At 68.0% G+C, this 27,507-nt stretch overlaps 3 protein-coding genes across 6 annotated transcripts; 2 read left to right on the top strand and 1 right to left on the bottom strand.

Annotated features, from left to right (window-relative positions):
• Nucleotides 1-487: 487 nt before the first annotated feature.
• On the top strand, nucleotides 488-10,719 carry CHRD (chordin). The gene is made up of 24 exons (XM_054835240.1): nucleotides 488-741; nucleotides 2,735-2,996; nucleotides 3,374-3,477; nucleotides 4,009-4,135; nucleotides 4,558-4,704; nucleotides 4,786-4,903; nucleotides 5,694-5,790; nucleotides 5,893-6,034; nucleotides 6,108-6,248; nucleotides 6,746-6,828; nucleotides 6,921-7,068; nucleotides 7,164-7,270; nucleotides 7,365-7,481; nucleotides 7,570-7,726; nucleotides 7,807-8,048; nucleotides 8,122-8,235; nucleotides 8,487-8,687; nucleotides 8,780-8,873; nucleotides 9,004-9,060; nucleotides 9,162-9,265; nucleotides 9,445-9,547; nucleotides 9,666-9,820; nucleotides 9,998-10,097; nucleotides 10,241-10,719. Exons 2-24 carry the CDS (start codon nucleotides 2,879-2,881, stop codon nucleotides 10,306-10,308), a joined length of 2,844 nt encoding a protein of 947 aa, XP_054691215.1. The 5' UTR covers nucleotides 488-741; nucleotides 2,735-2,878; the 3' UTR covers nucleotides 10,309-10,719.
• Nucleotides 10,720-12,774: 2,055 nt separating this feature from the next.
• Nucleotides 12,775-25,192, top strand: CLCN2 (chloride voltage-gated channel 2). Of its 4 annotated transcripts, none has more exons than XM_054835889.1 (24): nucleotides 12,775-12,879; nucleotides 17,612-17,768; nucleotides 18,279-18,410; nucleotides 18,519-18,647; nucleotides 19,202-19,335; nucleotides 19,417-19,494; nucleotides 19,609-19,687; nucleotides 20,268-20,393; nucleotides 20,465-20,549; nucleotides 20,664-20,765; nucleotides 20,850-20,934; nucleotides 21,012-21,167; nucleotides 21,510-21,579; nucleotides 21,773-21,877; nucleotides 22,080-22,293; nucleotides 22,391-22,524; nucleotides 22,635-22,786; nucleotides 22,861-22,966; nucleotides 23,042-23,115; nucleotides 23,469-23,519; nucleotides 24,050-24,088; nucleotides 24,282-24,386; nucleotides 24,460-24,546; nucleotides 24,629-25,192. In XM_054835889.1, exons 1-24 carry the CDS (start codon nucleotides 12,829-12,831, stop codon nucleotides 24,833-24,835), a joined length of 2,658 nt encoding a protein of 885 aa, XP_054691864.1. In that variant the 5' UTR covers nucleotides 12,775-12,828; the 3' UTR covers nucleotides 24,836-25,192. The 4 variants fall into 4 exon arrangements, with proteins under 4 accessions (XP_054691864.1, XP_054691862.1, XP_054691863.1 ...); XM_054835887.1 differs by having other exon boundaries at nucleotides 21,767-21,877; XM_054835888.1 differs by having other exon boundaries at nucleotides 21,510-21,589; nucleotides 21,773-21,873.
• A 119-nt stretch (nucleotides 25,193-25,311) lies between these two features.
• On the bottom strand, nucleotides 25,312-27,413 carry LOC129210203 (heat shock protein beta-7-like). Its single transcript, XM_054835892.1, has 3 exons — nucleotides 27,207-27,413; nucleotides 26,254-26,405; nucleotides 25,312-25,656 (listed from the first exon to the last, which is right to left on the bottom strand). The coding sequence occupies exons 1-3, from the start codon at nucleotides 27,346-27,348 to the stop codon at nucleotides 25,468-25,470; spliced, it is 483 nt and encodes a 160-aa protein (XP_054691867.1). The 5' UTR covers nucleotides 27,349-27,413; the 3' UTR covers nucleotides 25,312-25,467.
• Between the last annotated feature and the right edge of the window lie 94 nt (nucleotides 27,414-27,507).

The raw sequence follows: 27,507 nt of genomic DNA, 5'->3' as shown, positions 1-27,507 counted from the left end.
GGTGCTGGGAAGCAGCTGGTGGGACCGGGACCCTTTCCCAGCGCCACCCCCGGCCGGCGCCACCCCCTCCCCACCAGCACAGGGACCTCCGAGGCTCTGGCAAGCCGCACCTCTGCCCCCTGCCTGGGGGCACCCCTTGGCATTTTGAGGGGCAGCCAGGGCTGTGGACGAGGGAAGCCCAGGCACGGCTGGGGCATCCATTCCCTCCCTGCCTGCGCGCCCCCACTGCAGAGACGATGCCCCTCCCCGGGCAGGGATGCCCAGCACCGTCCCACCCTGCCAGGCCCCATGCCAGCACACCACCCTGGTCCCAGCCTGGCCGTGCTGGGACACGCTTGCAGCCCCCCCTCTCCCCCACACTGCCACCCCATGCCTCAGTTTCCCCTGTGCTGAGGGCCACGGCCAGGCGGGTTCTGCATCTCTCCTTCCTTTCCCCGGGAAAGGGGAGGGAGCTTCCTCCACCACTTCCCTGCGTCCCGCAGCCAAGCCAGGAGACTGTGACGAGCTCTGGGTGCGCGGAGCCAGCGCCGGATTCCTGGCACCGGCGGGGCGGCTGGGAGCCATCAGCCGCCTCCTCACCGCTCAGCCCCGCTCGCGTCCCGCCATCCCCCAGGGCCGCTGCCGTGCTGCAGCGGGCACCGCGCAGTGACGCTGGCACAGCCGTACAGACCCCAGCCCTCCCCTGCCTGCTGTGCTGCCAGATCCCGGGCCAGCGGGGACGCCGGGAGAGAGAGGGGACAGGTCGGTGGCACCACCAGGGACAGCGGGGAGGGCACGGGAACGGGGGGTGCCACGCTGCCAGGCACGGTACCCGCTTGCAGAAAATGCTTGCAAGCAGCAGGGCGTTGGGCACAGCCACGCCTGGGGGATGCCCGGGGCCCTGGCAGTGTCCCAGCCCTGGCAATGCCAGCAGGCCATCCCGCCGGGGGAAGCCCAGCTGCTCCCCGCTGCCTCGTGCCAGCTCCCGCCGGGAGGTCCGGGCAGGTCCCCGGCACGGCCAAGCCCCCACGACCCGCTGCCCTCCCCAGGAGAGGTGCCCGCTGCACGGGGACACATGCCAAACTGGGGTGGGGAAGGGGACGGGGCAAATACAGGCAAGCCAGGGATGGGCAACTGCATGCAGGCTGGCACTGGGGGCACGAGGCGGTGGGCTGCAGCCCCCCCAGCCGCTCACCAGGCCGCGGGGAGGCCCAGGAGGAGCCTTCTGGGGAGGCAGGGGCCTGTTGTGCTCCAGCTGTGCCGTGTTTCCCTAGCTACACCGCGCAGCTGGCCGGGTGTTTGTACCGCCCGGAGTTGATTTTGGCAGCCCCGTGCTTCCCCCTCCTCCCCTCCCCACCCGTCTTCCCCTCCCCGGGCGGCCGCCCGCCACGCACCCACCACCCGCTACCCCGATGGGGGTGGCAAGGCAGGGACATAGGTGGCACACGCTGGACCCCCTCCCCGCCACCCCCCGATCCCCACAGTGCGTGCCTCAGTTTCCCCAGCTGGATGATGGTCTCCCCAGGCTTTTCCACGGTGTCTGCTCACTGCCCACCACTGCTGCCCTCGCCAGTCTGGGCACATGTGGGTGAAGAGCAGGACTGGTGCCGGGTGTTGTTCTCTCAGCTTCCTCCACGGCTGCCCCCTCCCCTCCCTGAGCAAGGGAAACCAGGCGTCCGGGCTCCTGTGCCCCCCCCCGCCCTCTGCCACCACTGGGCAGCAGCCCAGGGTCCCGTTCTGGAGCTTTCCTCTGCCCAGGGTGGTCGGCAACCAGAGGGCTTTGGGGATGTCAAGGGCACAAGTTGTGGGGAACGTGTAACTTTGCAGGGTGCACTGTGGATTTTGGGGGGGCATGCTTTGGGGGCCCATACTCAGGCGTGCTGAGTGGATGGTGGATCTGTATGTCCTGGGGAGGGGCTGGATGAGGAGGGAGAGGTCTGTAGGTGGTCCGTGTGCCACAGGGGACCGCAGGGATGGACAGTACCCTGCAGTGCCCCATGTCCTGGGGGTGCCAAGTGGCCTGGGAGGTGGCCGAGTGGATGTCCCATGCCTCAGGGGCCCAATGAGCCCTGAGGGGGGGCCTCATGCCTGAAGGTGGGCTTTGTGGATGGCGAGCCCCCAGGATGCCCCATGCCCAGGAGATGCCCCATGCCAGGGGAGAGTATATGGATGGAGGGGAGGCATTTGAATTGGGGTGCCCCGCAAATGCCTTATTCCCGAGAGGGCTATGTGGATGGGGGGGCTCCCGGGGGGGGGGCTCATGTCCTGGGGGGGGGCATGTGGATGGGGGCTACTCCGGATGCCCAGGAATACCCCAAACTGGGGTGTGGATGGTGGTGGTGGTGTCTCCACAGTGCCCTGTGTCCTGGTGGGTGTTGTGTGGATTGGGGGGGTGTCCCCAAGATGCCCAGGCCCTGGGGGGGGGGGTGCCCCATGCCCTGAGGGAGAGTATGTGGATGAAGGCATCCCTCAGGTACCCCATGCCCTGGGGCTGGCATGTGAGTGGGGATGCTCCATACCCAGAGGTACCCCATGCCCGGGGGGAGTGAATTGGGGGGCTCCCCAGGACACCCCGAGTCCAGGGGTATCCCATGCCCGTCGGGAGAGCTGCATGCCCCAGGATGCCGCAGGACGGCCCGTTCCCGGCGAGGGCGGCGGGGCCGGGACCCAGGGGGGGGTCGGAGCGCGGCGGGGGCGCGTCCCCCCCCGGCCGGCCGCTGCCTGCGCCTCATTAGCGGGCCCTTTGTTTGCACAGGGCTCGCAGCTCCCGCTTGCCCATGCCGCCGCCTATAAAGCGGAGCCGGGGCCGGCGGCCGGGCAGAGGCGGCGGCAGCGACAGGCAGCGCCCGGCCCCCCCTCCCCGCCCCCGGCCGCCTGCCTGCCCCGGCCGGCCGGCACCATGCGCGCCGCCCTGCTGCTGCTGCTCGCCCTGCTCCTGCCCGGCCGCGCCGCCCGCCCCAAGCTCGCCCTGCCCATCCAGCCCGACACGGACCCGCTGCCCCCCGGGGGGGCGGCAGGTAGGAGCCCCCTCCTTCCTTCCCCCGCACCCACCCCCCCCCCCCCCGCTCCGGGCAACCCCCCGTCCTATACAAGCCGCTGCCGCACCCCCCTTTCGTGCATCTCCTTTCGTGCACCCCCTTCCCTGCCACCCGCACCCCCGTCCGTGCACCGCATGCCTTTACACCCCCCCACCCCACCCCGGCTTCTCTTGCACCCCGCATCCTGCTCCGGCCCCCCCCGGCTGGCCGGGACCGGCACCGGGACCAGCACCGGGAGCGGTCGCCGTGCCCAGCGGGCGACGGGGCGGTGCCGGCCGCTGTCCGGGGCTGCGGCAGGGGGGTGCCCGCGGCCCGGAGGTGACCGGGGGCGGCGGTGGTGGCGGGGGTCTCCGCAGGCTGCGCCTTCGGGGGGCACTTCTATGCCCTGGAGGAGACGTGGCACCCGGACCTGGGGGAGCCCTTCGGGGTCATGCGCTGCGTTATCTGCCACTGCGAGCCGGTGAGTGCCCCCGCACCCCCCCCGCCCCGGGACCCCCCCTTTCCCCGGGAGATCCCTCAGGATCCGGCCCTGCTGGGGAGGGGGCTGGCAAGGGGGGAGGTCGACGCCTTCATTCAATACACACACACCCCCCCCCGCCCTATGGAGAAGGGGAGCGGAGATCCCTCCAGCCAGCCGGACACCTGGATGTCCCCCCACCCCCCCGCGGCAGTGGGGAGGAGAAGGGGGGTTTAAAGGATCAGGCTTCATTCCTCCTTCCTCGGGGATGGCCCCCGGCCCCCTCCCTCCCTCCGAACAGCCCCCCGAGGCCGGGGCTGGAGGGGCCGCACACAGCTGGGCAGGGGGAGGGGGGCTGAGCTTGGCTGCCGTACAGGCAGCTGGGGGCTGTGCAAGGTGTCCGGGCTGCCCACGGGGGCTCCAGATGGGCCGGGATGGGGGGAGCCGGGCTGTGCCGGGGGTGGGGGCACACCTTGGCACGGCTCGGCACACCTTGGCACGGCTCTCCCGAGCTCTCCCCCCCCCCCCCCGCAGCAGAGGAACCGCCGGGGGAAGCCAGCAGGGAAAGTGAACTGCAAGAACATGAAGCAGGACTGCCCCGTGCCCGCCTGCCCCCGCGCTACGCTGCTGCCCGGGCACTGCTGCCACACCTGCCCCAAAGGTGAGGCTGGCCGGTGCCTCTCTGCAGGGAGACCTCCTGCACCCAGAGGGTCCCCCGTGGGCATGGGAAAGGGGGCACTGCGCACATCCCCCCAAAAAGGGCTGCTCACTTTGCTATGGGGGTTTCTGGTGCCCTTAGGGTGCTCGCAAGGTACTGGGCAGGGGGAAGCCCTGATGGGCACAGCTGTCCCCAAACCACCCTGGGAGGGGTGCAGAGAGGGTGCACAGGGCTAAACACCCTGCCTGTCCGTTTGCCTGCATCCCGTGTGCCTCCCGGCACCCCAGCACAGAGTCCCATGGTGATTTGCAGGGCACATCTTGGTCTATCTCAGGAGGGGGGATTTATTATTCCTCCCCCCTCCAAGCTCTTGAGCACAAGCAGCCTGGTGCAATGGTCTCCCCCCTGTGCCCACTCTGTGCCAGCCTTGCCAGGCCCCCTGGAGAAGAGCCCTGCACCCCCCTTCGATACCTTTGAGTACTTCCAGGACAAGGAGGACGACCTGGACAAGCCCTACAATGACCGCTCCTACCTCAGCTCTGAGGGGCTGGCCCGTGACGATGCCCGCACAGGTGAGTCGCCTGCCTGGATGGGCAGCAGTGGCGCAGGGCACCCCCCCATGCCCCCTGCCATCGCCGGCATCCCCTCCCCAGAGTTCGTGGCCTTGCTGACGAGTGGCCAAGAGCCATGGCATCCCACATCCAGCGCGGTGGCCAAGGCTCACTTCACCCTGCTGCGCTCCTACCTGCTCTTCTCCATCAGCTACGAGCGGTGAGTCCTGTCCCCAGCCCCCTGCCCAGGCTGGCACAGCAGGCACCCCCCAGGTAAAGGAGGGGGTGCAATGATGCTTGTGCCTCAGTTTCCCTTCTGATGTGCCCCTGCAGTGCCACAGCCTTGCATTGGCAGGGTGAGAGATTTGGGGAGGGGGGCGATGTGCTGGGGGTCTGGCTCAGGCGGGCAGCTGGGATTTCGGCACACCCACGGCGCCGGCCCGGCCTCACCCCTTCGCCTCCAGGTCTGGAGTGGGAACAAATGGGAACGGCTCCAGGGCTCCGCAGAGAACTTGGGCGCAGCGGGGCAGAGGCGCCATGCCACCCCACGGGCTCTGCCGGCAAGCATCGCCAGGGCACTGCTGCTGGGGTCCCCCATCCTCGCCGTGCCCTCCCCGGATGCCCGCCGGCGGCAGAGCCTCTTCTCTCCCTCCCTCCTTCCCGCTCCAGTTTCTTCTGCTCTTCCTTGCTTCCAGGCCCCTTTGCATAGTAAAGTGGTGACTAATTTCCAGCTCCAACGCGGGGAGCCAAACTGAGCCGAAAATGCTCCTAATTTACAGCTGGGCCCGAGCGCTTGGCTCCCAGCGGGTCCTGCCCTGCCGTCTTTCCCGATGGGGACCCCCCTCCTGCGTGGTGCCAGCTTGGCACCACTCCGGGGGGGCAGGGGAGCCCAGGGGACCCGTGCCAAGCTGGCACCCAGCGGGACAGTAGGTTTTGGTCAGCCTGAAGGGTGGTGCCAGGGGAGGGGGTGCCAGGCGAGGGGTCCTTGCTCACCCCCTGGGTGCCCGCAGGCTGGGGCGGCCGAGCCGGGTGCGTTTCAGCGACCCTGAGGGCAACGTGCTGTTCGAACACCCCGTGCAGAAAAGCGCCGCCCCCGAGGACGGCATGGTGAGAGGGGCTGGGAGGGCAGGGGGGTACGGCACCCCTTCTTCCCCCTGCCCGGGTGTACGGTGCCCCCCGGCCCCTCCCCAGCCCTGCCCTCGCCTGCAGCTCTGTGGGATGTGGAGAACGGTGTCCAAGGCCAACGTCCAGCTGCTGCGCGGGGAGCAGCTCCGCGTGTCCCTCGTCACCCGGGCGCAGCCTTCCGGAGAGGTCCACGGGCACATCCTCAAGCACCGGGCGCTCTTCGCGGGTAAGGCTGGCTCCTGCATGCCCACCTGGTGGTGCCCGCTGGGACGCCCCTCACGCCCCCTCTCCCCACTCAGAGACATTCGGTGCCATCCTGACCTCGTCGGACCCCACACACCTGGGTGCTGGCGGCATGGCCATGCTGACGCTGAGCGACACCGAGAACAACCTGCACTTCATCCTCATGGCCCGAGGGCTGCTGGAGCCCGGTGCCGGGGGTGAGGGTGGGCACAGGCACCCCATGGGGCCTGGCACTGCCCGGGGGGGCTGCGTAGGACTGGGGTGGTGGGGTGGTGGGGTGTGGCTCAGGAAGCGTGGGTCAGCATCTGTGGGGTCAGGGTGGGTGCAGGGCTGTGTGTAGGGCTCAGGGTGGGTATAGGGGCTGTGCACGGCAGGGGGGCTTGAGGTGTGATTTGGGATGTGCATGGGTAGGGGGTGTGTACCTATGGGGGTGCGGGGCGCTGGAGGGCACATGGGGTGTGGGGGGTTGGTGTACAGAAGGATGGGGCTGGGGTGCGGGGTGTGTGAGGATGTGGAGCGTGCTGGGGGGACAGTAGGGGTCATGGTGTGTGCAGGGGTCCAGGTGTGCAGGACAGGGAAAGTGGGGGATTGGGTGCAGGGGTTTGGGAATGGTGGGCACAGAGGGGTGGGTTTGGGGGGCAGAGGGGACAGGGGTTCCAGGCCCCCAGTCCAGCAGGTCCTCTACCATGCCCAGAATCCCCCTGGGTCCCGCTGCGGGTCCGCATCCTGCACCAGGGCCAGACGCTGCGGGAGGTCCACGCCAACATCACCATGGAGGTAAAGCCGTCTGTTTCCCCACGTGCCCTGGTAGGCACAGCACCCGCTGTGCCAGGGCTGAGCTTTGGCACCGTGTCCCCCCGCCCCGGCAGGACCCCGACTTCGCGGAGGTGCTGAGCGAGCTGTCTGCCCGTGAGCTGCAGTGGCTGGTGCAGGGCCAGCTCCACATCGTGGCTGAGACAGAGGGCCGGCACGCACGCCAGCTGGTGGGCACCATCACCACTCGCCGCAGCTGTGACAGTGAGCATGGGGCAGGCACCCTGGGGTGCAGGGGGGGTGGCTGTGCCCCCCACGCCAACCTCACCCTCCCCTGTGCCTCTCTCCCCGGGCTGAAGCCATCCAAAGCGTGCTGTGCGGAGCGGATGCCTTGCTGCCGACCAAGACGGGGGCTGTGGGCTCGGCCAAGCTGGCACTGCATGAGAATGGCACCCTGGAGTACCAGGTAAGCGGGGGGTACCTGTCTCCCTCCTGGGGGTCCCAGGGGTGTTTTCTGCCCCCCCCCCCCCCCACGCTGCCCCTCGGCACCCTGTCCACAGGTGCAGGTGGTGGGCACCGCCAGCGAGGTGGTGGGCATCACGCTGGAGACCAAGCCCCGGCGGAAGAGCAAGAGGAACATCCTGTTTGACATGACGCCCAGCTACAAGGATGGACTGGTGAGCACTGGGTGGCACTGGGGGGGAATGGCATGGGGGTTTTGGGTGAGTCCCTATCCCAACCGACGTGGTCTCCTGCCGATGACAGGCCCATGGCACCTGGCAGAGCCCCAGTGCCCGCGATGCCCACATGCTGCTGCAGAACGAGCTCTTCCTCAACGTGGCCACCAAGGACTGGGCGGAGGGCGAGCTGAGGGGCCAAGTCATCTCCCTGCCCTACAGCGGGCTGCTCGCCCGCTACACAGGTATCTGGGGGGCAGCGGGGGTGGTAACAGGGGGCAGTGGGGCAGCCCCCCCACCTCCCATGGCCCCTGTCTGTGTGCAGAGATGCCCGTGGCGCTGGCAGGGCAGCTGGTGTCTCCCCCGGTGGGCAGCGGGGCTGGGGGGCATGCCTGGCTGTCGCTGGATGAACACTGCCACCTGCACTACGAGATCTCAGTGGCGGGGCTGGGCCGCCCCACCGATGGCACCATCAGCGCCCACCTCCACGGGGTGGCCGAGCTGGGCGAGATGGGCACCCGTCCCCACCAGCACAAGCGCCTGCTCAAGGGTTTCTACAGCACTGAGGTGAGGTGGGCACCTGTTGGGGCACCTGATGGTGGGGGCCAGGCCAGCCCTCATGCTCCTCTCGCCCCGGCAGGCTCAGGGGGTGGTGAAGGACCTGGATGCCGACCTGCTGCAGCACCTGGCCCAGGGCACTGCTTTCCTGCAAGTCAGCACCAAAGCCCACCCCCATGGGGAGATGCGGGGACGGGTAGGTCCCTACCTGGGCAGGGCACCCCTCCCCATCCCCACCACCACCTGGGGTCTCCAGCAGGTGACACTGCCCAGGGCGGGGTGAGCAGGGGACAGGATGGAGGGCATGCCACGGCATGGTCCCAGCAGCCCAGCGTGGTGTGCTCTGTGGCTGTGGGTGCTTCCTCCACCATGGAGGGCAGCTGGGCGGCAGCATGGGAAGGGGGGTCTCCCAGTGGTGCCAACCCTCCTGTCCATGCCCCCATCCAGGTGCACATCCCCAACCGGTGCCATGCAGGAGGGACCCGCCTGGCCCCGGAGGAGACCGAGGTCTCTGAGGGTGCCAAGACCAGGGACCTGGAGCAGCTAAAGAAAGACCCCAACTCCTGCTTCTTTGAGGGGCAGCACCGGGCACACGGCACCCGCTGGGCACCCGACTACGACAAGAAGTGCTCCATCTGCAGCTGCCAGGTAAGGGCTGGGGGGGGGGGGGAAGTCAAGCTGGGGGGCAGGACATGCCAGCGGTGCCCCCCTGTAACGAACCCCATACCTGCTGCCCCTAGAAACGCACAGTGATCTGTGACCCCATCCTGTGCCAGCCCCTCAACTGTACCCGCCAGGTGCACCCCGAGGAGCTGTGCTGCCCCGTCTGCGAAGGTACCTGGGGCTGGGGGGGGGGCGGTCCCCAGGCAGGGGGCTGAGGGAGCAGGGGGGGTTCCCGTGGGTACATGGTGGGGGTCCCTCTGAGCCTGTGCCTCTCTGTGCCTTGCCTCCCTCTTCCTTGCAGAGAAGAAGACGGGGCAGGAGGAGCTGAAGCTGGAGCGGGCACGGGACAGTAGCGAGGGTGAGTCCCAGCAGGCACGGACTGAGGGTGCAGGTCTGCCCCCCTGGCCGCCCCGCCATCCCCACGGGGGCTGTGCCCACTGCCACCTCCTCCTCTCCCAGGTTGCTACTTTGACGGGGACAAGACGTGGCGAGGCTCTGGCACCCGCTGGCACCCCGTCGTGCCCCCGTTTGGCCTCATCAAATGTGCCATTTGCACCTGCAAGGTGAGTGCAGGTCCCAGTCTTCCCCAGACCCCCAACCTGGTCTGGTGGCAGAGCTGCCCCAGCACCCATGGGTGCCCTCAGCCGCTGGGCACTGTAGCAGGGGGTCAAACCAGGGAGGGGGGCACATGCTTTGTATCAACTGCCCTGTGACCCCCATGAGCCCCTCATGCTCCCCACAGGGCACCACGGGCGAAGTGCACTGCGAGAAGGTGCAGTGCCCGCGGCTCACCTGCGCCAACCCCGTGCGCGCCAGCCCCTCCGACTGCTGCAAGCAGTGCCCAGGTACCTGCACCCCCTCCTGCCCTCTGCTTTCCCGGCACGGCCACTGCATGCCACCGCTGGTGATGCCACAGGGCACCCCTGCCACGGGCGGGCAGCCTCCCAGTGCCCTTTCCCACAGCCCCCGAGAAGAGCGTCCCCGAGCTGGCCGACACCATGCAGGCAGACGGGCCACGGGCGTGCCGCTTCGGGCGCCGCTGGTACCTCAACAACGAGAGCTGGCACCCCTCTGTCCCCCCCTTCGGAGAAATGAAGTGTATCCTCTGCTGGTGTGTGGTGAGTGTGCCAGACCTCAGGCGGCAGCGGGGAAAGGAGAGGTGCCCCCATGCCACTCCCCAGTGCTTCGGGGATGGGTGGGAGAGCAGCCCACGGTGGCACCCCGGGGACCCACCACACCCTGAGGAGCTGCTAGCCCCCCAAACCCCGTGCTCAGCCCCTCTTTCTGCCCCACAGTCAGGGGAGACGCACTGCCAGCGCCAGGAGTGCCCGCCGGCTGCCTGCGCCAGCCCCGCCAGGAGGGACAACCCCTGCTGCACCAAGTGCCGCAGTGAGTGTGAGTGCTCGCACGTGGGCACTCCCCCCCCCCCGCCCCGTGCACCTCCCCAGCCCCTCTGTGTGCAGAGCCACGGCTGGGATCAACCCGAGCACCCTCCTGGCACCCGCCATGCCCGTCTCTCAGCCCCGTTTTCCCTGCAGCCCCGGACGCTCCCTCAGATGCGCAGGAGAAGGTCCACGATGCCAGGGCAGAGGCGTGGAGCCGCTGAGCAGTGACCGCTGCCCAGAGCAGGGCGAAAGCGCAGCGAGGCCTGGGCAGCCGTGGGGGATCCCCGCCACCCATTGCCCACGTGCAGGGCGGGGGGCACAGAGGAGCACGGCGGGGTGGACACGGCCAGGCACCCAGCCTGGGCACCCTGTCTCGGCACGGCTGCAATGCCGGGGCTGCCCTGCCCACTCGTGGCAGTGGCCGGGCTGGCGGAGGCAGGGGCATCCACTACCCTCCCCCTCCGAGCCCCCCCGGCCAGCAGGCACAGCGGGCATCACGCCCGCCTTGTACATAGTGTAAAATCCCTCCAGCCCCCGTCTCACTGCGCCTGCCCCGGCTCAGCCAGGCTCGTCACATAATTTATGGTGCCCAGGGACGGGGGTCCCGATGTATTTATTAAAACCAGAGATATTGCCCACCCAGCTCCCTGCCTCTTCCTGGCAACTCTGTTGGGATTTGCAGGCCCTGACCTTGCTGGTTTTGGGGGTGCAAATGCTGTGGGGGGCTATTTGGGGGGCATGAGTCTTGGGAGCCAGTGCCAGGCTGGGGGCACCCACGGTGGGCTGTGGGGTGGTGCGTGTAGGGTGGCACTGGAGAGGACCAGAGCAGGGTCTGGTGCCCGTGGCTGGGGATGCGATGCCATGGCTGGCACAGGGACAGCAGGGCTCTGACCCCACACCGCTGCAGTGGCACAAAGAGCCCTGCCCAGGTGACTCCCGTGGAGGCGCCTGCCCGCAGCACCCACAGCCAGCTGGGTGCCCGGGGCTAGGTGTGCCACACAGCCGCCCGTCCCAGGACCAGGGCATGTGCTCTGGAGCAGGGCTTTCCCCCAGTACAGCTGCACTGGACCAAGGCCTCACGTGGCTCATGGGAGCCCCAGTGCTGGCACCTGCCCTTCGGTCCCCAGCGCCAGAGCTATACTGGGCTATACTGGAACAGTGCCAGAGCTGCAGGGAAAGTAACACTGAGACATACTGGCACAACACCGCTGTAGTGGGCCAGTGTTAGCCTATACTGGGAGTGTGCCAGAATCGACACTGGGCTAGACTGGGGTAGTGGTAGGGCAATAGGAGGATGGCACTGGGGCATACCGGGCTGGCACCGAACCAGCTGTCCTGCCCCGTGCATGCCCGCGGCCACGTGGGTGCCTGTGCCAGCAGGGTGTCAGCACCCACGATGGTCTTGCAGAGTGCTGGTGGCCTGCAGCCGGACACGCTGGTGGCGGCAGGCAGAGCGTGTGTCCTGGCACGGGGCTGCCCCTCCGGATGAGTGTCCTGGCTGCCACAGGGCAGTGCCAGGAGCTGACAAGCGAGGAGGGAGCTCCGTGCCTGGGGACACAATGAGCGGGCAGCCCATTTTATCACCTCCCTGCCGCAAACCGGTTTGTGTCCGGTGATGAACCCTCCCAGGCTGGCGCAGAGCATATCCCAGCCCCCAGCCCGGCCATCATTACCCACCCTTGGGGGTGCCAACGTCAAAGCGGGGGGTGGCACCCGGGTGGTGAGAACTAGCCTGTTCCCAGTCCGGCAGCACCAGCCCAGCAGTGCCACCGCTCCGTCCGCTTTCCCTGCGCCTGGTCCTTGCCACAAAGGTGCTATGCGGTGCCCTGGGGAGGAGGGCAAGTTTGGCCCAGCCAGCTGCCCAGGCTGCCCGAGCCTGTGGCAGCAGTGAAACGGAGGTCCCGGCAGCCAGCCTGCCATGCCAGAGTGCCTTGCCCGAGGATTGCCAGTGCCAAACTCTGCCGTGTGCCCCTCCGGAGAGGGCTGAGCTGCTGCTGCCCAGCGGGTTTGGCAGCGAAGAGTGGAGCCCACCTTCCTCCCCTGGGGCTGGCAGTCCCGGGGCGCTGCGCGGCACCACGGTAAGGATGAGCTCCCTGCCAGCTTTGGTGTACCTCTGGTGAGCCCCCACAGTGGCGAGGTGCCCTGCCACCCGTGGGCATCCACGAGTCTCCTGTGCCCTCAATGCCAAGATGTCAGGCACTCTGTCCCCCCCCCCAGATCTGACGCCCAGCTAGGCATGGCCATGAGCCCGGGGGCTGGCTGCCTGTGGTGCCCCCAGCACGGTTCTCCCTGCCCCTGCCCTGCCGCCCGCATCCCACGGGGGAGAAACCACGGGGAAGCAGGGACCAGTGGCAGAGCCAGCCCCACGCCAGCCCCTCGTGCCCGTGGGAAGAGGGAGCAATGTGTCCCACAGGGAGCTGCACCCACGGTCACCCCACACCAGCTTTTATCCCCCACCTGCACCCACCGGCTGCCCACGGGTGCCATCCTCAGCTGGGAAACCTGTGGGCAAAGACCGCGAGTGGAAAGGACCCCGCTGCAGGGCAGAGCCCCTTGGCCGGGTACCCCCTGCCCGGTGCTCGGCGCTGGCTGCCGGTGTCGGGCGCTGCCGGCGGAGGCGGAGCGCGGCCGGTCCCTCCCCCGGGCAGTGCCCCGAGCCCGCCCCGCACGGCCCGGGAGGAGCAGCCGCCGCCGCCGCGGGCACCGGCACCGGCACCGGCACGGCCAGGAGCGGCGGCACCATGGCCTCCGAGAGCGAGGCGCAGCGGGCGCTGCAGTATGAGCAGACCCTGGTGAGTGCGGCCGGCACCGGGCTCTGGGGGGGGTCGGGGGCGCCACCGGGCACCGGGGGTCACCGGGGGGGCACCGGACACTGGGGCGGGGGGGGGGGGGGGCACTGGGCGCGGCAGCACGCCTGGGGCAGATGTGCGGTTTGGGGGTGCTGCCCCGCTCATGGTGGCAGTGCTGATGAGCTCTGCGGTGTCCGGTTTGGGGTGCCGTCTCCAGGCTGTGGCTGGGCAGGGCACTGGGGCGGGGGTGCCACCCCACAGGCCCCCCGGCGGTGGAGGAGCCCAACTGAGCCCCCACCCCCAGAGCAGAACTTCTGCACAGACCTCATCTTTTCCCCCCTCCCCCAAAACCCCTCATCACTGTGGGGGTGATGCCCACCCTGTGGGGGCTCCCAGAGGCACCGCCCAGGCACCCTTCACCCCCTGCGCTATGTGTCCCCAGCCCTCTGCCCCCACAATAGCGTATCTCCCCCGCCTGCAACCTTAGCCCCGTGTTTACGATTCCATCCCATCTGAGGCCTCCCCGCTGGCACCCAGATGCCCAGCTGTCCCAGGGATGTCCTCCCTCCCCACTGTGCCCACAGCCCCTCCACTGCCCATGGCCCTCGGACATCCCGAGCAAAGGTGCTTCTCCCTCGCCTCCACTTGGGACGGTGCCCGGGATGGCTCAGCAAACGGGTACTTTGCCCTGGGAAAGGCATTCAGACAGGCAGGGCTGGGGAATGAGCAGGGAATGGACTGGGGGGCTGAGCCGCTGCAGGGTACCCGTGCCCACGGCTGCCCGAGTTTGCCGAGAGCCTGAGCCGGTTGCTGCAAGTGGGGCCAGCCCTGCTCAGGCTCGTCTACCTGGCACGTGGGCTTTGGCAGCATTGGGGCGCTGCTGCGACAGGCACCCTCCGCATTCTTTCCAAGCACTAAAGCCCTTGTTTGGGGTCCCCCTCAGTGCCCACCCCAAGCTGTCCCTTCCCTGTTGCTGTCAGGTGGCTACAGGGCACCGGCCGGCCATTAGAGCCCGGCTGTGCCAGCATCTCTACGATCTTATCAGCCCCATGGTGCCTCCCTGGCAGGGGTGAGCCAAGGAGCAGCTGGGGGCATGAGCAGGGGTGCACGGCACCCTCCAATGTGAGCCGTGGGGGGTGCCTTTTCCTCCCCCTGCCAGCACCGGACTGCCCCCCTCTGTGCTGTGTCCACGGTGGGTGGGCAGAGAGGCCAGCCCAGCCGGGCACCGCAGGGCGGAGGAGCCTGTGGGCAGCGCAGGAGGGGAGAGGCACGCTGCGCTGGCATTGGGGCAGCCTTGCACAGCGCCAGCAGACTTTGGCCTCCTTTCCTCCGGGCGGGGTAGCACCCATGCCCTGGGCACCCCAGGCCACCCATCCCCATGGCCTCCGGGCTGTGGCGAGGCTCATGAAACTGCCTGGGGCTCATGGGTGAGGCTGCGTGCAGGCTCCTGTCCCACAGCCTCACGCCTGGCTTTCGGGAGCCGCCTGGGCACTTGCCGGGAGGGAAGGGTGCCCAGCCCTCCCCAGTGCATCTGAGCCACCACCAGCACCTGCCGGCACCTGCCAAGAGGGTCAGGATCCAGCTGGAGCCTGGCACGGGCGGGTCTGAGCCAGGCTGCCCTGGGGACAGCCCTGGGGACAGCCCTGGGGACAGCTCTTGCTGCCCGTGCCTGCAGATGGGGTACCACAGCCAGGCTGCAGGGCTGTGCGCAGCTGTGCCCAAAGAGCCCCATCCCCACCCTATGTCCTTACCCCCCCAGATTTCACCAGCCCTGGGGTGCCACAGCCATGGTGCCACCGGGGACTGGCACAGCCCCAGCCCTAAAAGTCTCCCCAGGCCACAGCCATCCCTCCCTGGTGACCCCATGCTGGGCAGGTACCCGTGAGAACCCCCAGCCGTGCCAAGAGTGCCGGGGTGCATGCCAGCCCTGGTGCCCCCCCGCATGCCAGGCTGCTGTGGCGGGGAGCAAAGGGCCCCCGGGGTGGGGGGATTAAGCTTGACAAACTGCCCTTGTTCACTGCGGAGCTGCTCAGGGCGATTAGAGCCCTGCTAAGACGAGCAGCGTGACACCCCCCCCCCCAGCCTCTGCCTGCACGCTGCCAGCCCAGGGGACCCCCTGCTCCCCCACCTTTAAATATCTCCCCCAGGATCACAGTTTCAGGGGGAAGGCTGGCTGGCATCGGCCGTGCAGAGGTGGGCACCACTGCCAGGCAAGCTCGGTGCTATGGGACAGGGTGGCACGGGGACAGCAGTGCCAGATGCCAGCACCCACCCCAGGCACAGCATCGCCGGCGTGCAGCGGGCACTGTGGGCTGGCATGGCCCGGGGGGCTGCGGCACGGCCGGTGCCTGCGGCGCAGGAGCCCGGGACTGACATAGCGGCCTTGGCCTGTGCCCGTGTCCCCGGGTGCCCCCCCCCGGCCCCCCCCCCCCCCCCCCCCATGCCCGCTCCCTGCCTGCCCGGCACTGTGATTGTTCAGCTGCTTCGCGGCGGAGGCCGGAGTCCTGGGGCTGTTTGTGTTTCAAAAGGCCTTTGTGGAAAAATAACCCAAGCGGGAGGAGGAGGAGGAGGAGGAGGAGGAAGGAGAGAGCCCACCACTGGCCTTCACCACAGCCCTACGGCCATGCCAGGGCTGCAGGCACGGCGGCTGGGGCTGCCCGGCATGGGGCACCCCGGGGTCCCATGCCCTGCCTGCAGGGTCATGGCATGGAGCAGCAGGGTGGCACATGGGCAGCGGGGTGGCAGAGGGGGGCAGGGGGGTGGCACGGCCTCTTCACTTGCATCCCTGTTGTTGCAAGGGAGTTGGTTGCAAATAGGGGGCAGAGGGGGAGCAAAATCCACCCCCCCCCCAACCAGACTGGACCCCCTGGGACTGGACATCCCTCCAGGTGCCCCAATACCTGAGGGGCAGCGTGCCAGCCTCTGGCACAGCCCCAGGAGGTGGGTACGGAGACAATTCGGGGAGCAGTCAGCCTGGGGGTGCCCCAGTCCCAGCCAGGGCTGGTCGGGGGGGGGGCAGCGGGGCCGGGGGAGGCGGGTGCTTGGCAGGGGGACAGCACTCCTCGGGGCACTGGCCCGTTTTGTCTTCCAGAGGAAACAAGCTTCCCCTGAAGGGAGCCTTTGAACGCCGGGCCCCGTGCGGGGCCAGGGTCCTCCTCTGGCAGCTGATGCTGAATCCAGCCCCCAAAGTGGCCGTGCCGGCACCCCCGCCCGGCTCGTGCCTTACCCGCGGCACATTTCCATAGGGCAAGCCGCTGAGCCCATGCTGAGCAGGAGTTTGGAGGGAAATCCATACAAGGAGGGGTTCAGTAATGGAAATGAATGTGCCCCCCACACACCTCGCCTGCCTCCCCACCCTCCCTCCTGCGGCTGAGCACAACCCGGGTATTAGACAGCAGAGAATCCACCTGGCGCCACTCTGGCTGCTTTCTGCTCTCTGCCAAAGGGACCTGGGCAGGAGTGATGCCCCATGAGAAATGCACCTTCACGCTGTCCCCACGGGGAGCTGGCACGTGCCAGCAGGCCAGGGGGGTGTGAACAGGACCCGGGCGTCTGGGGTGGCACCTCCGCCAGCAGCCGGGGCTGGGCTGCCCACGTGCCAAGCACAGTGCCCACCCGCGGCGTTGCCCCTCCACCGGGCACCGGCATGGGCCGTGCCGGGGAGGAGGGTGGCTGTGCCCCGGCTGGGCGGCCACGCGCTGCACCGGCACAGCACGGCAGGTGGGCGCACCATCGGCATGGGGCTCACATCGCCCCGACGTGGGAGCCTGGCAGGGGCTCCCGTGGCCCTGAAGCCTCCCTTTGTGCCGGGCCAACCTCTGGCGCTTGGCATTCAGGTCATGCCGGGGGGAGCGAGGCGGAAACCAAGCAACGGAGTCCTTGGCAGTGCCCGCCAGCACGGGACAAATGCCCCCGGCTTGGCAGGGAGGACGGGCACAAAGAGCTCCTGGCTGGCACAGGGGGCACTGCCAGGGCCACCCCCCCACCAGGGCCAGGCCACGTGCCGTGGCCAGGCAGGAGGCACAGGAGGAGGAGGGTGTGCCCCTCACGTAGGCATGGAGTCCCTTGCACCTCCTTGCTCCCCAGATCCCCTCCGCACGGCCCAGGGATCACCCTGTGTCCGATGCTGTGCCCCCCTCTCCCCTGGGACTGGAGTCCCCACTGCTGTCCTGCCACCCTGCTGCTAGCTGAGACCGGCCACCTCGTGTCATGTGTGGCCTGTCTTCTGGGGCTGGGGGGGGGGGGGGGGGGGGAGCCCAGCCCTGCTTTTAGCAATGCCAAAGGGAGGCGTCCACAGAGCACCAGCACAATCCCAATACTGGCCCTCGGAGAGTCTCCCAGCCAGGCTGGCTGTGCTCCCATCGCCAGAGGCCCTTCCCCACCCTTCGCCAGCCCAGCCCAGTGCCCGGGGTACCTGGGCAGGGCCAGGGACTGGTACGAGCGGTCCGGCTGCCTGCACTGGGCACGTGGGTGAAACGATTGGCATCAGTCCCCACGCCTTATCTGCCCCGTCCCTTCCCACACCCTGCCGGGCAGCTGGGGACCCCTGGAGGCACTGCAGCCCCTTCCCTGGGGGTGTCACAGCTGCCTTCCCCTGGCCTGGCACCTCCCCAGTGCTGGGAGGCCATGCCAGCGTGCCCACCAGTCCCCTGCCTCAGTTTCCCCACTTGGGTGTGGGAACCGGGGTGCCGTTTCCCCCCCCCCCCAACACCCCCACCCGCTCCTTCTCCCCCAGATGTATGGGCGCTACACGCAGGACCTGGGCACCTTTGCCAAGGACGAGGCAGCCCGGCTGCGGCTGCAGCAGGGACATGGGGAGGGGGACACCCCCCGGCCACGCCGCCCCTCCGAGCTGCTGGAGTACACCCAGGGCCGCTGTGTCCGCTGCCGTGGTAAGGGCCACCAGAGATGGGGACACCGGGGGGGGGGGGACACACTGGTGGGCACAGCCCCACGGCAGCGCGTGGTCTGGGCACGGCTGCCCACCCCGCCTCGGTGGCAGCAGGTAGGGTTTCTCCAGCTGTCATGGGACACCGGCGCCGAGGACAATGCCACCTGCCTGCCGGGCAGCGGGGACACAATGGCCCAAAATAGCCGGGCACTCCGCAGGGATCGGGGGGCCCCCAGCCCCTCTACCTGGGGCTGTGCCAGGGGGGCCGTGCTGGTGGGAGGCGCGTGCCCAGGACGCTGTGTGCGGCTGTGCGCAGCCGGAGCCCACCGTTCCCACCCGCCAGGGGTTGTGGGGCAGCTTCGATGGCTGGGCATGCTGATGCTCCGGCACCAGACGGTGCTGGGTCGGTGTCACCAGCTGTGAGTGCTCGTGTCCCCGCCAGCCTGGCCCCGCTGCCCCGGTGTGCCCATCCCCAGGGCGCCTGGCCCTGACTCTGCTCTTGTGCCTGCAGTCTGCGCCTTGCAGTGCCAGCGATTCCTCATCTCCAAAGTGGGCGAGGACTGGGTCTTCCTCATCCTCCTGGGGCTGGTCATGGCACTGGTCAGCTGGGCCATGGACTTTGCCATCGCCACCTGCCTCCAAGGTGAGCAGGCATTGGTGGGCTCCCTGGGGGGGGCAGAGGGTGGCCATGCCACAGGACCATGCCGTGCCCCTTGCCACCCATGACCTGCCTCGCCGACTGTGCCCACAGCCCAGAAGTGGATGTATGGGGGCCTGGACACCAACGTGCTGCTGCAGTACCTGGCCTGGGTCACCTACCCCACCGTGCTCATCACCTTCTCAGCTGGCTTCACCCAGATCCTCGCCCCCCAGGCTGTGGGTAGGGCACTGCGGGGGGCTGCCTGTGCCCTAACAGGGTGGCCCCTCCCTGGGGCTGTGGGTTGGGAGCTGCATGGGTGTCTTGGCTATGGGGTTAGTGGTCCTGAGAGTCTTCCAAGAGCTATGGGACGGTCTTCAGAGAGTCTCCTTGGGGCTATGGGGTGGATGTCCTCCTGGGCTATGGGGCTGGGGCTCCTTGGGGTCTTCCCAGGGCTATGGGCCTATCTTCAGCGTGTCTCCTGGAGGCTCTGGGGTGGATGTCCTCTTGGGCTATGGGGTTGAGGGTCCTGGGGGTCTTCTAAGGCTATGGGCTGGTCTTCAGAGGGTCTCCTGTGGGCTATGGTACTGGGGTTCCCACAGGGCTATGGGTTGAGGTGTCCCTACATGGCCATGGGGCTGTTCCTGCACACTGTACTGTGGGGAGAGGTGTCTCTGGTTTCTCCCTATAGCAGTGGGGGACAGCAGAGCATCAGGGATCCCCCCAGAACTATGGGACAGGAGATCCCCAGTGTCCTCCCCCACAGCCATGGTTCACGGCTGTCCCTACTGTGCCAGGCTCAGGGATCCCCGAGATGAAGACCATCCTGCGGGGCGTCGTGCTGAAGGAGTACCTCACCCTCAAGACCTTCGTGGCCAAGGTGATCGGGCTGACGTGTGCCCTGGGCAGCGGCATGCCCCTGGGCAAGGAGGTGAGGGCAGTGCTCGGGGCAGGGTGGGCAGGGGGCTGAGGGGCCACCATCTTCAGCCCCCCCCCCCCGCTGTCCCCGCAGGGTCCCTTCGTTCACATCGCCAGCATGTGCGCAGCCCTGCTCAGCCGCTTTCTCTCCCTCTTTGGGGGCATGTATGAGGTGAGCAGGGTGGGCTGGCCCAAGGGGGGGGCTCTGCCTCTGCCCCCCTAGCAGGGTTGGCAGTACCTGGGGCAGGGGGGGCACAGTGCCCACTCACCCCCAGCTCGCCCGCAGAATGAGGCAAGGAACATCGAAATGCTGGCGGCCGCCTGCGCCGTCGGTGTCGGCTGCTGCTTCGCCGCCCCCATCGGAGGTAGGGTCACCCCGGGCCCCCTGAACCCCCACGCACATCCCACCCGGGTACCAGGGTCTGCCCAGCAAGGCAAGCAGGGCCCCCAGGACGGCTGGCATGGGAGAGGGCAGTGCCGCTCAGCGGGGAGGAGGAAGGGAGGAGTGGGCACCATCCTCCCGGAGGTGTAACGTCTGCTCTCGTCCTCTCCCCTGCCGCCCTGCGCTCCAGGGAGCTCCTCGCTCCGGCCGCTGAGCCCTGCCCGTAGGTTGGTGACACGTGTAACTCTTTCCTTGCCCTCTGCCTGCTGCGCTGCCCCGTCTGTCTGTCTGTCCATCTGCGTGCGTGCCCCTCGCCCCTGTGCCACCTGCCATGTCTCTGCCTACATCCCCGTGCTACCCTCTTGCTCGCACCGACTCCTGCTCCTCCGTGCCTGCTGCCACCAGCCAGGGAAGCCCTTGAACCGCCCCATAGCGTGTCTGTGGGGCCAGCCAGACCCCCGCAGGCCATGCACGAGCGTGGGCTCAGGGCGGGAAGCATGCCAGGTGCCGGGGGCCCACCTGGGTTTCGCCGCCTCCCTCGTGCGCTTCCCCCCTGGTGCCAGGCGTCCTCTTCAGCATCGAGGTCACCTCCACTTTCTTCGCCGTCCGTAACTACTGGCGCGGCTTCTTTGCTGCCACCTTCAGCGCCTTCATCTTCCGCGTCCTCGCTGTCTGGAACAAGGACGAAGGTACCTCTGGTGTGGTGGGGGGACACAGGGGTCCCCCCGCCCAGCCCCGCTGACCTCCGCTGCCCTCCCAGAGACGATCACGGCACTGTTCAAGACCCGATTCCGCCTTGACTTCCCCTTCGACCTGCAGGAGCTGCCCGCCTTTGCTGTCATCGGGTGAGTGCGGCCGCCATGGCGCCCGTCCCCTGGCCCCGAGGTGGCAGTGGCAGTGATGGTGATGATGGTAGTGGCAGCAGGAAGTGTGGGTGCTCATCCCTTGCTTCTGCCCAGGATCGCCAGCGGCTTCGGGGGTGCACTCTTCGTCTACCTCAACCGCAAGATCGTGCAGTTCATGCGCCGCCAGAAGACCATCAACCGCTTTCTCATGAAGAAGTAGGTGCCTGGCGGTCCCTGGCACCAGGGTGGTGGAGCTGGGGCTGCGCCAACATCACCCCCCACCCTGTGACACCCTGCCAGGCGCCTGCTCTTCCCTGCCCTGGTGACGCTGCTCATCTCCACGCTGACATTCCCGCCCGGCTTCGGACAGTTCATGGCTGGCCAGGTACCTGCCGTGGGGTGGCACACTGGTCCCTGCCCTGGGGCCGTTGCCAGCCCTGGCTGACCTCTGCCCATTGCCAGCTCACCCAGAAGGACACCCTGGTGACACTCTTCGACAACCAGACATGGGCCAAGCAGGGGCTCAGCGATGAGTTCGAGTACTTGGGCATCCTGGAGGCCTGGCACCACCCCCGCTCCAACGTCTTCGTCACCCTTGTTGTGTTCATCCTCATGAAGGTGGGTGCCTCCTGCCCCTGGATGCCACTAGAGAGGTGCCAGGTTGTTGCCCAGAAGGTGACACCGGGAGGCACTGGGTGGCTGCTCCCGGAGTTGGGCGCTGCCAACATGCCATCAAAGAGAACTTGGCTAGGGGCCACCAAGGTGCCAGCAAGAGGTGCTGGCAGGGTGCCCCCAGGTGCCACCGGGGTGTGGTGCCCCCAGGGAGGAGTGGGGTAGCCCCATGGCACGGCACTGTGCCCACGTGCTGCTCCACGGCAGCTGGCTGTGGGGCACAGCAGGGGCAGAGGGCAGGGCTAGGCTGGGGGGGCAACTAATGGGTGCCTGTGTCCCCCCATGCAGTTCTGGATGTCAGCCCTGGCCACCACCATCCCAGTGCCCTGCGGAGCCTTCATGCCTGTCTTTGTCATCGGTGAGAGCCCGTACCCCATGTGGGCACTGCGGGAGGAGGGATCCACATGCCAGCCCACACTGGCGCACCCATGGGTGTCCCCAGGTGTCCCCTTCCCCGGCAGCGCGGGGGCAGAGGAGAGGGCACGAGGCTGGGTCGGGTGCTGGGAGAGCCCCCGCGCCTGCTCCCAGCCCCTCTCTGCGGGCAGGGGCAGCTTTCGGGCGCCTGGTGGGGGAGAGCATGGCAGCCTGGTTCCCCGACGGCATCCACACCGACAGCAACATCTACCGCATCGTGCCGGGGGGCTACGCCGTGGTGGGTAAGCAGTGGGCCGGCACAGGGACACCACAGTGGGCAGTGCTCGGAGACGCTCCAAAGAGCCAGTGGGTTCCCCAGGGCCAAGGTGATGTCCCCAGGGATGGAGGGTGACCCAGGAGGTCCCAAGGATGTCCCAGGGATGGGGACCCAGCCCAGCAGGCAGCACCTGACGGCCGCCCCATGTCTCCCGGGGATGGGTGCAGGGGCAGCCGCGCTGTCAGGTGCTGTCACCCACACGGTGTCCACGGCCGTCATCGTCTTTGAGCTGACGGGGCAGATCTCACACATCCTGCCTGTCATGATCGCCGTCATCCTGGCCAACGCCGTAGCCCAGAGCCTCCAGCCCTCCCTCTACGACAGCATCATCCGCATCAAGAAGCTGCCCTACCTCCCCGAGCTGGGCTGGGGCCACCACGAGTGAGTGTGTGTCCCCTGCCCTGTCCCCAAGCCCCCCGCCAGGTACAAGGGGAGGGGGTGGCATCACCCTGAGGCCACCATTACCCACCCTGGGCAGGAAATACAACGTGCGGGTGGAGGACATCATGATACGGGACATCCGCTACGTCACCCTCAACTGCAAGTACCGGGACCTACAGCACGTCCTGCAGAGCACCAAGATGAAGAACCTACCGCTGGTGGAGTCGGCTGGTGAGATGCGGGCAGGGCGCTGCACCAGCGCCCACCCCGGCTGGGATGGGGGGTGGGGGGTGGCGAATGGGGTGTCGGGAGCCAACGTGGTCCCTCGCTGCCGCCGGCAGAGTCCATGATCCTGCTGGGCTCCATCGAGCGGGCACAGGTGGGGGCCCTGCTCAGCCACCAGCTCAGCCCCCAGCGCCGGCTCCAGGCCCTGCGGCAGAAGGCCCTGGCCGAGGAGGGGCACCGACTCTCCGACGCCAGCATCCGCTTCCAGGTGAGGGGGGGCGGCTGCCTTGGGGGATGCCCAGACAGGGTGCCCCCGCGTCCCACCACCCCGTCCCCCCACAGATCAGCACGGAGGCCTCCTCGGGAGCCCCCACCCACACTGCCCCCCGCAAGCCCCTGAAGCCGGCGCTGAAGCGGGTGCCCAGCAGCGTGGCCAAGACCCCCCTGGGTGAGTCTGTCCTCAGTCTGAGCCCCCCCGGCCCCTGCCTGCACTTCCCCACTGACACCCCCTCCCTGCCTGCAGCCGGCACCGCCGACCACTCCGGCATTGCCCTCAAGAGCCTCTTCTGTGCCAACACCGCCGCAGAGCCCACCGAGGTGAGCGCCCGGCCCTGCCTGGCCCTTCCTGTCCCTGTTTGACCCTGCCTGGCCCTTTCCACCTGCTGTCACCCTTTCCCATCACTCCCCTCCTTTCCACTCCTGCCCATCCCTGCCTGTCCCTGCCCCTTCCTGCCCATCCCTGCCCATTGCTTTCCATCCCTTCTCATCCCTGCCTATCCCTTCCCATCTTTTCCTACTCCTGCCTGCTCTCACCCTATCCCTGCCCATCCCTTCTCATCCCTGCCTGTCCCTTCCCTTCCCTGCCCTGCCCTGTCCTGCCCTGCCCTGCCCTGCCCATGGCACCACTGCGCCATGCCCTAACGCCGCTGTCTCTCCCCACGTGGTGCCAGGCCCAGGGCACGGCCTATCGCAAGGCCAAACACGTCCGCATTTCCATCACGGTAAGCTGTGGCCAATCACAGGCTGGGCATGGCTCCTCTCAGCCAATCAGAGCCCAGCATGGATTCTATCAACCAATCAGGGACCTAGCAAGATTCTGCTTGGCCAATCATGTTTGGCCTGTGTCTGTGCAGCCAATCTCAGATGTCCCGATTCTGCTCAGCCAATCACAGTGTACATCCTCCAATCCCAAACCTTCCTGGCAAATCGCAGTGTGACCCGGAGCCTCTCGGCCAGTCACGGCCATGGGATTTGTACCCACTTTGCTCAACCAATCATGGCACAGCCTGTATTCTCTCCACCAATCACAAGCCCAGCTTGTCATGCCTTGACCAATCGTGGTGTGACCTATATCCTCTCAACCAATCATATTACGTGACCTGCGCCCTGCCCGCAACCTGCCCACGTGCTGCCATGCGGCCTATACCCTGCTCACTCCCTGCCCATGCCTTGCCTGCACCCTGCCTGCAGCTGGCGTGAGGCAATGCTGCCTGCTGCCCTGCCAGGCCACTCACGCTCGCCTCTTTTGCAGGAGGAGATGGATCTGGGTGACAAGATGACCCCGGCCGAGGTGAGGGAGTGGGCAGGGGCGGGCAGGGGCAGGCAGGACCCTCCTGCCCACAGGGACCCAGGAGATCCCAACAGGGTGCCAAGGCATGGCAAGGGGGGGGCAATGCTACCACAGCGCTGGGAGGGCGGGGGGCCTTCGCTGACACCCTGGGGGGCTGTGTCCCCTCGTCCTGCCCCACGGCATGTCCCCCCAGATCCTGGAGTGGGAGGAGCAGCAGCTGGACCAACTGGTGGACTTCAGCAGCGCCAAGATAGACCCTGCGCCCTTCCAGCTGGTGGAGCACACCTCACTGCACAAGGTATGCCTATGCCACCCCAGACACCCCTCAGACCCGCCCCCCGGGTCCCCACCTCACCTCCCTCTTCTTGCAGACCCACACCGTCTTCTCACTGCTGGGGCTGGACCACGCGTACGTCACCAGCATCGGGCGCCTGGTGGGCATGGTGTCCCTCAAGGAGGTGAGCGGGGGGGCAGCGGGGTGGAGACGACGGGGTGGGGGGCACCCGGAGCCACCTGCCCATGGGTTTGGGGTGCCCGCAGCTGCGCAAGGCCATCGAGGGCTCACTGACAGCCAAGGGGGTGAAGGTGCGCCCGCCGCTCGCCAGCTTCCGCGACAGCACTGCCAGCGCCGGGGAGCCCGACACCACCGCCCTGCACCAGCTCTGGGACCGCCACCAGCACCACCCCATGCCCCGCGAGGCCAGTCCCGGGGGCGACAATGACGATGACACCCCCAAGGGCCAGTGAGATGGGGTGTCCCCCCCCCACACCATGTCCCCAGGTGCTGCAGGGGCCCCGCGGTGGGTACTGGGGGTGCCTGCCCTGTGCCCCCCTGTGCCAGGCTCAGCAGAGGGGTGGGCACCCTCAATCCAGTGCTGCTGCCCCCGCCCTGTGCTGGGGCTGGCCAGGTGCCCCCCAGCCTACCTGTGCCCCACCCCGCCTCCCTGTCAGCCCTTGGGGCTTCCCACTTTGCTACCTCTGCCCCCCCGCCCCCAGACCCGGTGCCCCCTGGCACAGCCACCGCCCTCACCCCCCCTCCCACCCATGGGCATCCCGATGTCCCTGCTCAGGGTGGCACATGGGGCAGAGGGGCATCAGGTCAGGGTGCCCACCGGGACACGGGTGGGCACTGCTCCCCTCCCCAGCGCCTCATGGCGGGGAAGGGGGGGGTCCTGCTGCCTCTTCACTGTGTGCCACACCCCCGTGTAAATACAGAGATTTTTATATTAATTTAATAAAATGACTTTATAAACAGAGCCAGAGTGCCGAGGGGCCGGAGGTGGGGAAGGGGCACAGCCAGCGGGCACTGGCCCAGCCTCACCACGGCACCGGGGTTGGCGTCACTTGGGGCCAGACGCCTTTCTTTACCCGGTGCCCGGTCACAGCGTGGCCTCGCTGCGGTACAGCGGCTGCGGGGGCTCGCCAGGGCGGGCACCGGCGCGGCGCCGGGCAGTGATGACCAGCATGCCGGTCTCGGTGAGGGTGCAGCTCACCGACAGCGGGTCCGTGTCCTCGGGCAGCCGGCACTTGTGGGTGAAGGTGTCACAGATGGTGCCATCCTCAGCCACCTGCGGGGAGGCAGCACCGGCATGGTGAGGCACGGCACAGCACCGCACAGCAGCACATGGCACGTTCCCAGTTACCCCAGTGCTAGTGATGGGGCAGCTCCCAGTTGACCCAGCTCCAGCAGGGAGCTCAGCAGGGTAGTTCCCAGTTACCCAGTGCCTCAGCAGCAATTCCCAGCTACCCCATTGCCAGCAGAGAGCAGCTCCTACTTGTCTCAGTCCTGGGGGGTGAGGTAATTTCCAGTTAGCCCAGTGCCAGCAGGGACTGTTCCCAGTTACTCCCCACCAGCGGAGAATGCAACAGGGCAGCAGTTCCCAGTTGCCCCATGCCCAGTGAGGACAGCTCCCAGTTACCCCAGTGCTCGCAGGGGCCATTCCCAGTTATCCCAGTGCCAGCAAGGGCGGTTCCCAGTTATCCCAGTGCAGGAAAGGTACAGTGGAGCAGGAGCTACTTGTCCCATCACCGGGGGGACAGCTCCCAGTTACGCCAGTACCAGCAGCAGCCATTCCCAGTTACCCCCTGCAGGAGGGGGTGCTGTGGGCCAGAACCCCCATTGCTCCAGGGCCAGGGAGGGGGATGGTACCCCCGGGGTGCCTCACCTTCTCGGCCTGGATGGAGACGTGGCAGTTGGAGGTGGTCACCACGATGTCGGGGGGCTCGAACTGGCTGACGTCGGCCACCACCTGGTAGGTGTCACCCTGGGCATGCACCCAGGTGCCCAGGCTGCAGGGGCACATGGCGCCCGGGGACCCTGCGGGCATTGGGGGGCTGCCAGGCACAGGGGCGTGGGGGCACGGTGCCCAGGGGCTGGGACACTGGGGGGGTGGGGTGCAGGAGAGGCTGGGGACACTGGGAGGGGGGGCTAGGGGTAGCAGGTGGCAATGTTTGGAGACATTGGGGGTGCTGTGGGGTTGCAGTGGGAACTGGGGGCCCCAGGGTTATAGGGGTACTGGGTGGTCCGGGGTGGGGGTCTGGGGGGAGCAGGAGGTACTGGGGGGGTCTGGGGGCACTGGACGACCTGGGGACAGCAGGGGAATGGCGCAGGAGGCTGGGGACACATGGGATGGCTAGGAAAGTCTAGGGTAGTGGGTTGGGGGGGCTGGGGTTACTGGGGGACTCGGGGGCGTGCAGGATAGTGGGGGGTTACAGGGGACGCTGAGGGGAGGGGGGTACGGGGAGTCTGAGGACAGAAGGACAGCCAGGAAGGTCTGGGAGGGGCAGGAAGGGACATGGAGGGGTCTGGGGACACCGGGAGGCTCAGAAGGGTGTGGGGAGGGGGGAGCTGGGGGCACGGTGGGCCTAGGGACAGCAGGGACACTGGGGATACCGGGGACTGGGGCAGAGGGGGGGCACAAAGGGACCTGGGCGGGAGAGGGTTGGAGGACAGTCCAGAGAGCCATGGGGCACTTGGGGGGCACTCGGGGCTCCCCCAGCCCCCTGGTCTGTGCTGGGCAGGTCCCATACCCTGCCCAGGCACAGGGCAGCTGGATAACCCCTGGGGGGGGGCCCTCCCTGGGGTGACAGGGACCCCCCACTCCCCCATCCCCAGTACCTGGGTACCCGAAGGCCTCGTGTGCCCGCACCCCAAAGGGGCCGTGCCGCCGGTCGCCCTCGAAGCGCGGTTCACCATGGCCTTGGCCGTAGGCACCGATGCGCTCGGCGCAGTACGCAGCGGCTGAGCCGAGCGAGGTCATGGCGCCTGCCGCCCGCGCCCCCGGCCACAGGGAGAGGGACGGCCGCCTGCCACCACCGCCACCGCCAGATGCCCATAATTAGGCACCCCGGCCCCAGGAATGCAAGATAAGGACCGAAGCCTCGCTGTCACCCTGTGGGAAGGTGGGGGGGGACACATG

This window comes from Grus americana, chromosome 9 (assembly GCF_028858705.1).
Source record: "Grus americana isolate bGruAme1 chromosome 9, bGruAme1.mat, whole genome shotgun sequence".
Lineage (NCBI taxonomy): Eukaryota > Metazoa > Chordata > Aves > Gruiformes > Gruidae > Grus > Grus americana.
The sequence above is the reverse complement of the archived record's forward strand: the minus strand, read 5'-3'. Positions and strand labels throughout refer to the sequence as shown.

Coding starts and splice junctions, on each gene's coding strand:
- CHRD (XM_054835240.1), top strand. CDS start 2,879: ATGCGCGCCGCCCTGCTGCTGCTGCTCGCCCTGCTCCTGCCCGGCCGC. Junction 4,705..4,785: donor CCGTGACGATGCCCGCACAG/GTGAGTCGCCTG, acceptor TCCCCTCCCCAG/AGTTCGTGGCCTTGCTGACG. Junction 6,829..6,920: donor ACGCCAACATCACCATGGAG/GTAAAGCCGTCT, acceptor CCGCCCCGGCAG/GACCCCGACTTCGCGGAGGT.
- CLCN2 (XM_054835886.1), top strand. CDS start 12,829: ATGGCCTCCGAGAGCGAGGCGCAGCGGGCGCTGCAGTATGAGCAGACC. Junction 19,688..20,267: donor CTTCGCCGCCCCCATCGGAG/GTAGGGTCACCC, acceptor CCCTGGTGCCAG/GCGTCCTCTTCAGCATCGAG. Junction 22,294..22,390: donor CTGGGCTGGGGCCACCACGA/GTGAGTGTGTGT, acceptor CACCCTGGGCAG/GAAATACAACGTGCGGGTGG.
- LOC129210203 (XM_054835892.1), bottom strand. CDS start 27,348: ATGACCTCGCTCGGCTCAGCCGCTGCGTACTGCGCCGAGCGCATCGGT. Junction 26,406..27,206: donor CGAGGCCTTCGGGTACCCAG/GTACTGGGGATG, acceptor CAATGCCCGCAG/GGTCCCCGGGCGCCATGTGC. Junction 25,657..26,253: donor TCTCCATCCAGGCCGAGAAG/GTGAGGCACCCC, acceptor GCCTCCCCGCAG/GTGGCTGAGGATGGCACCAT.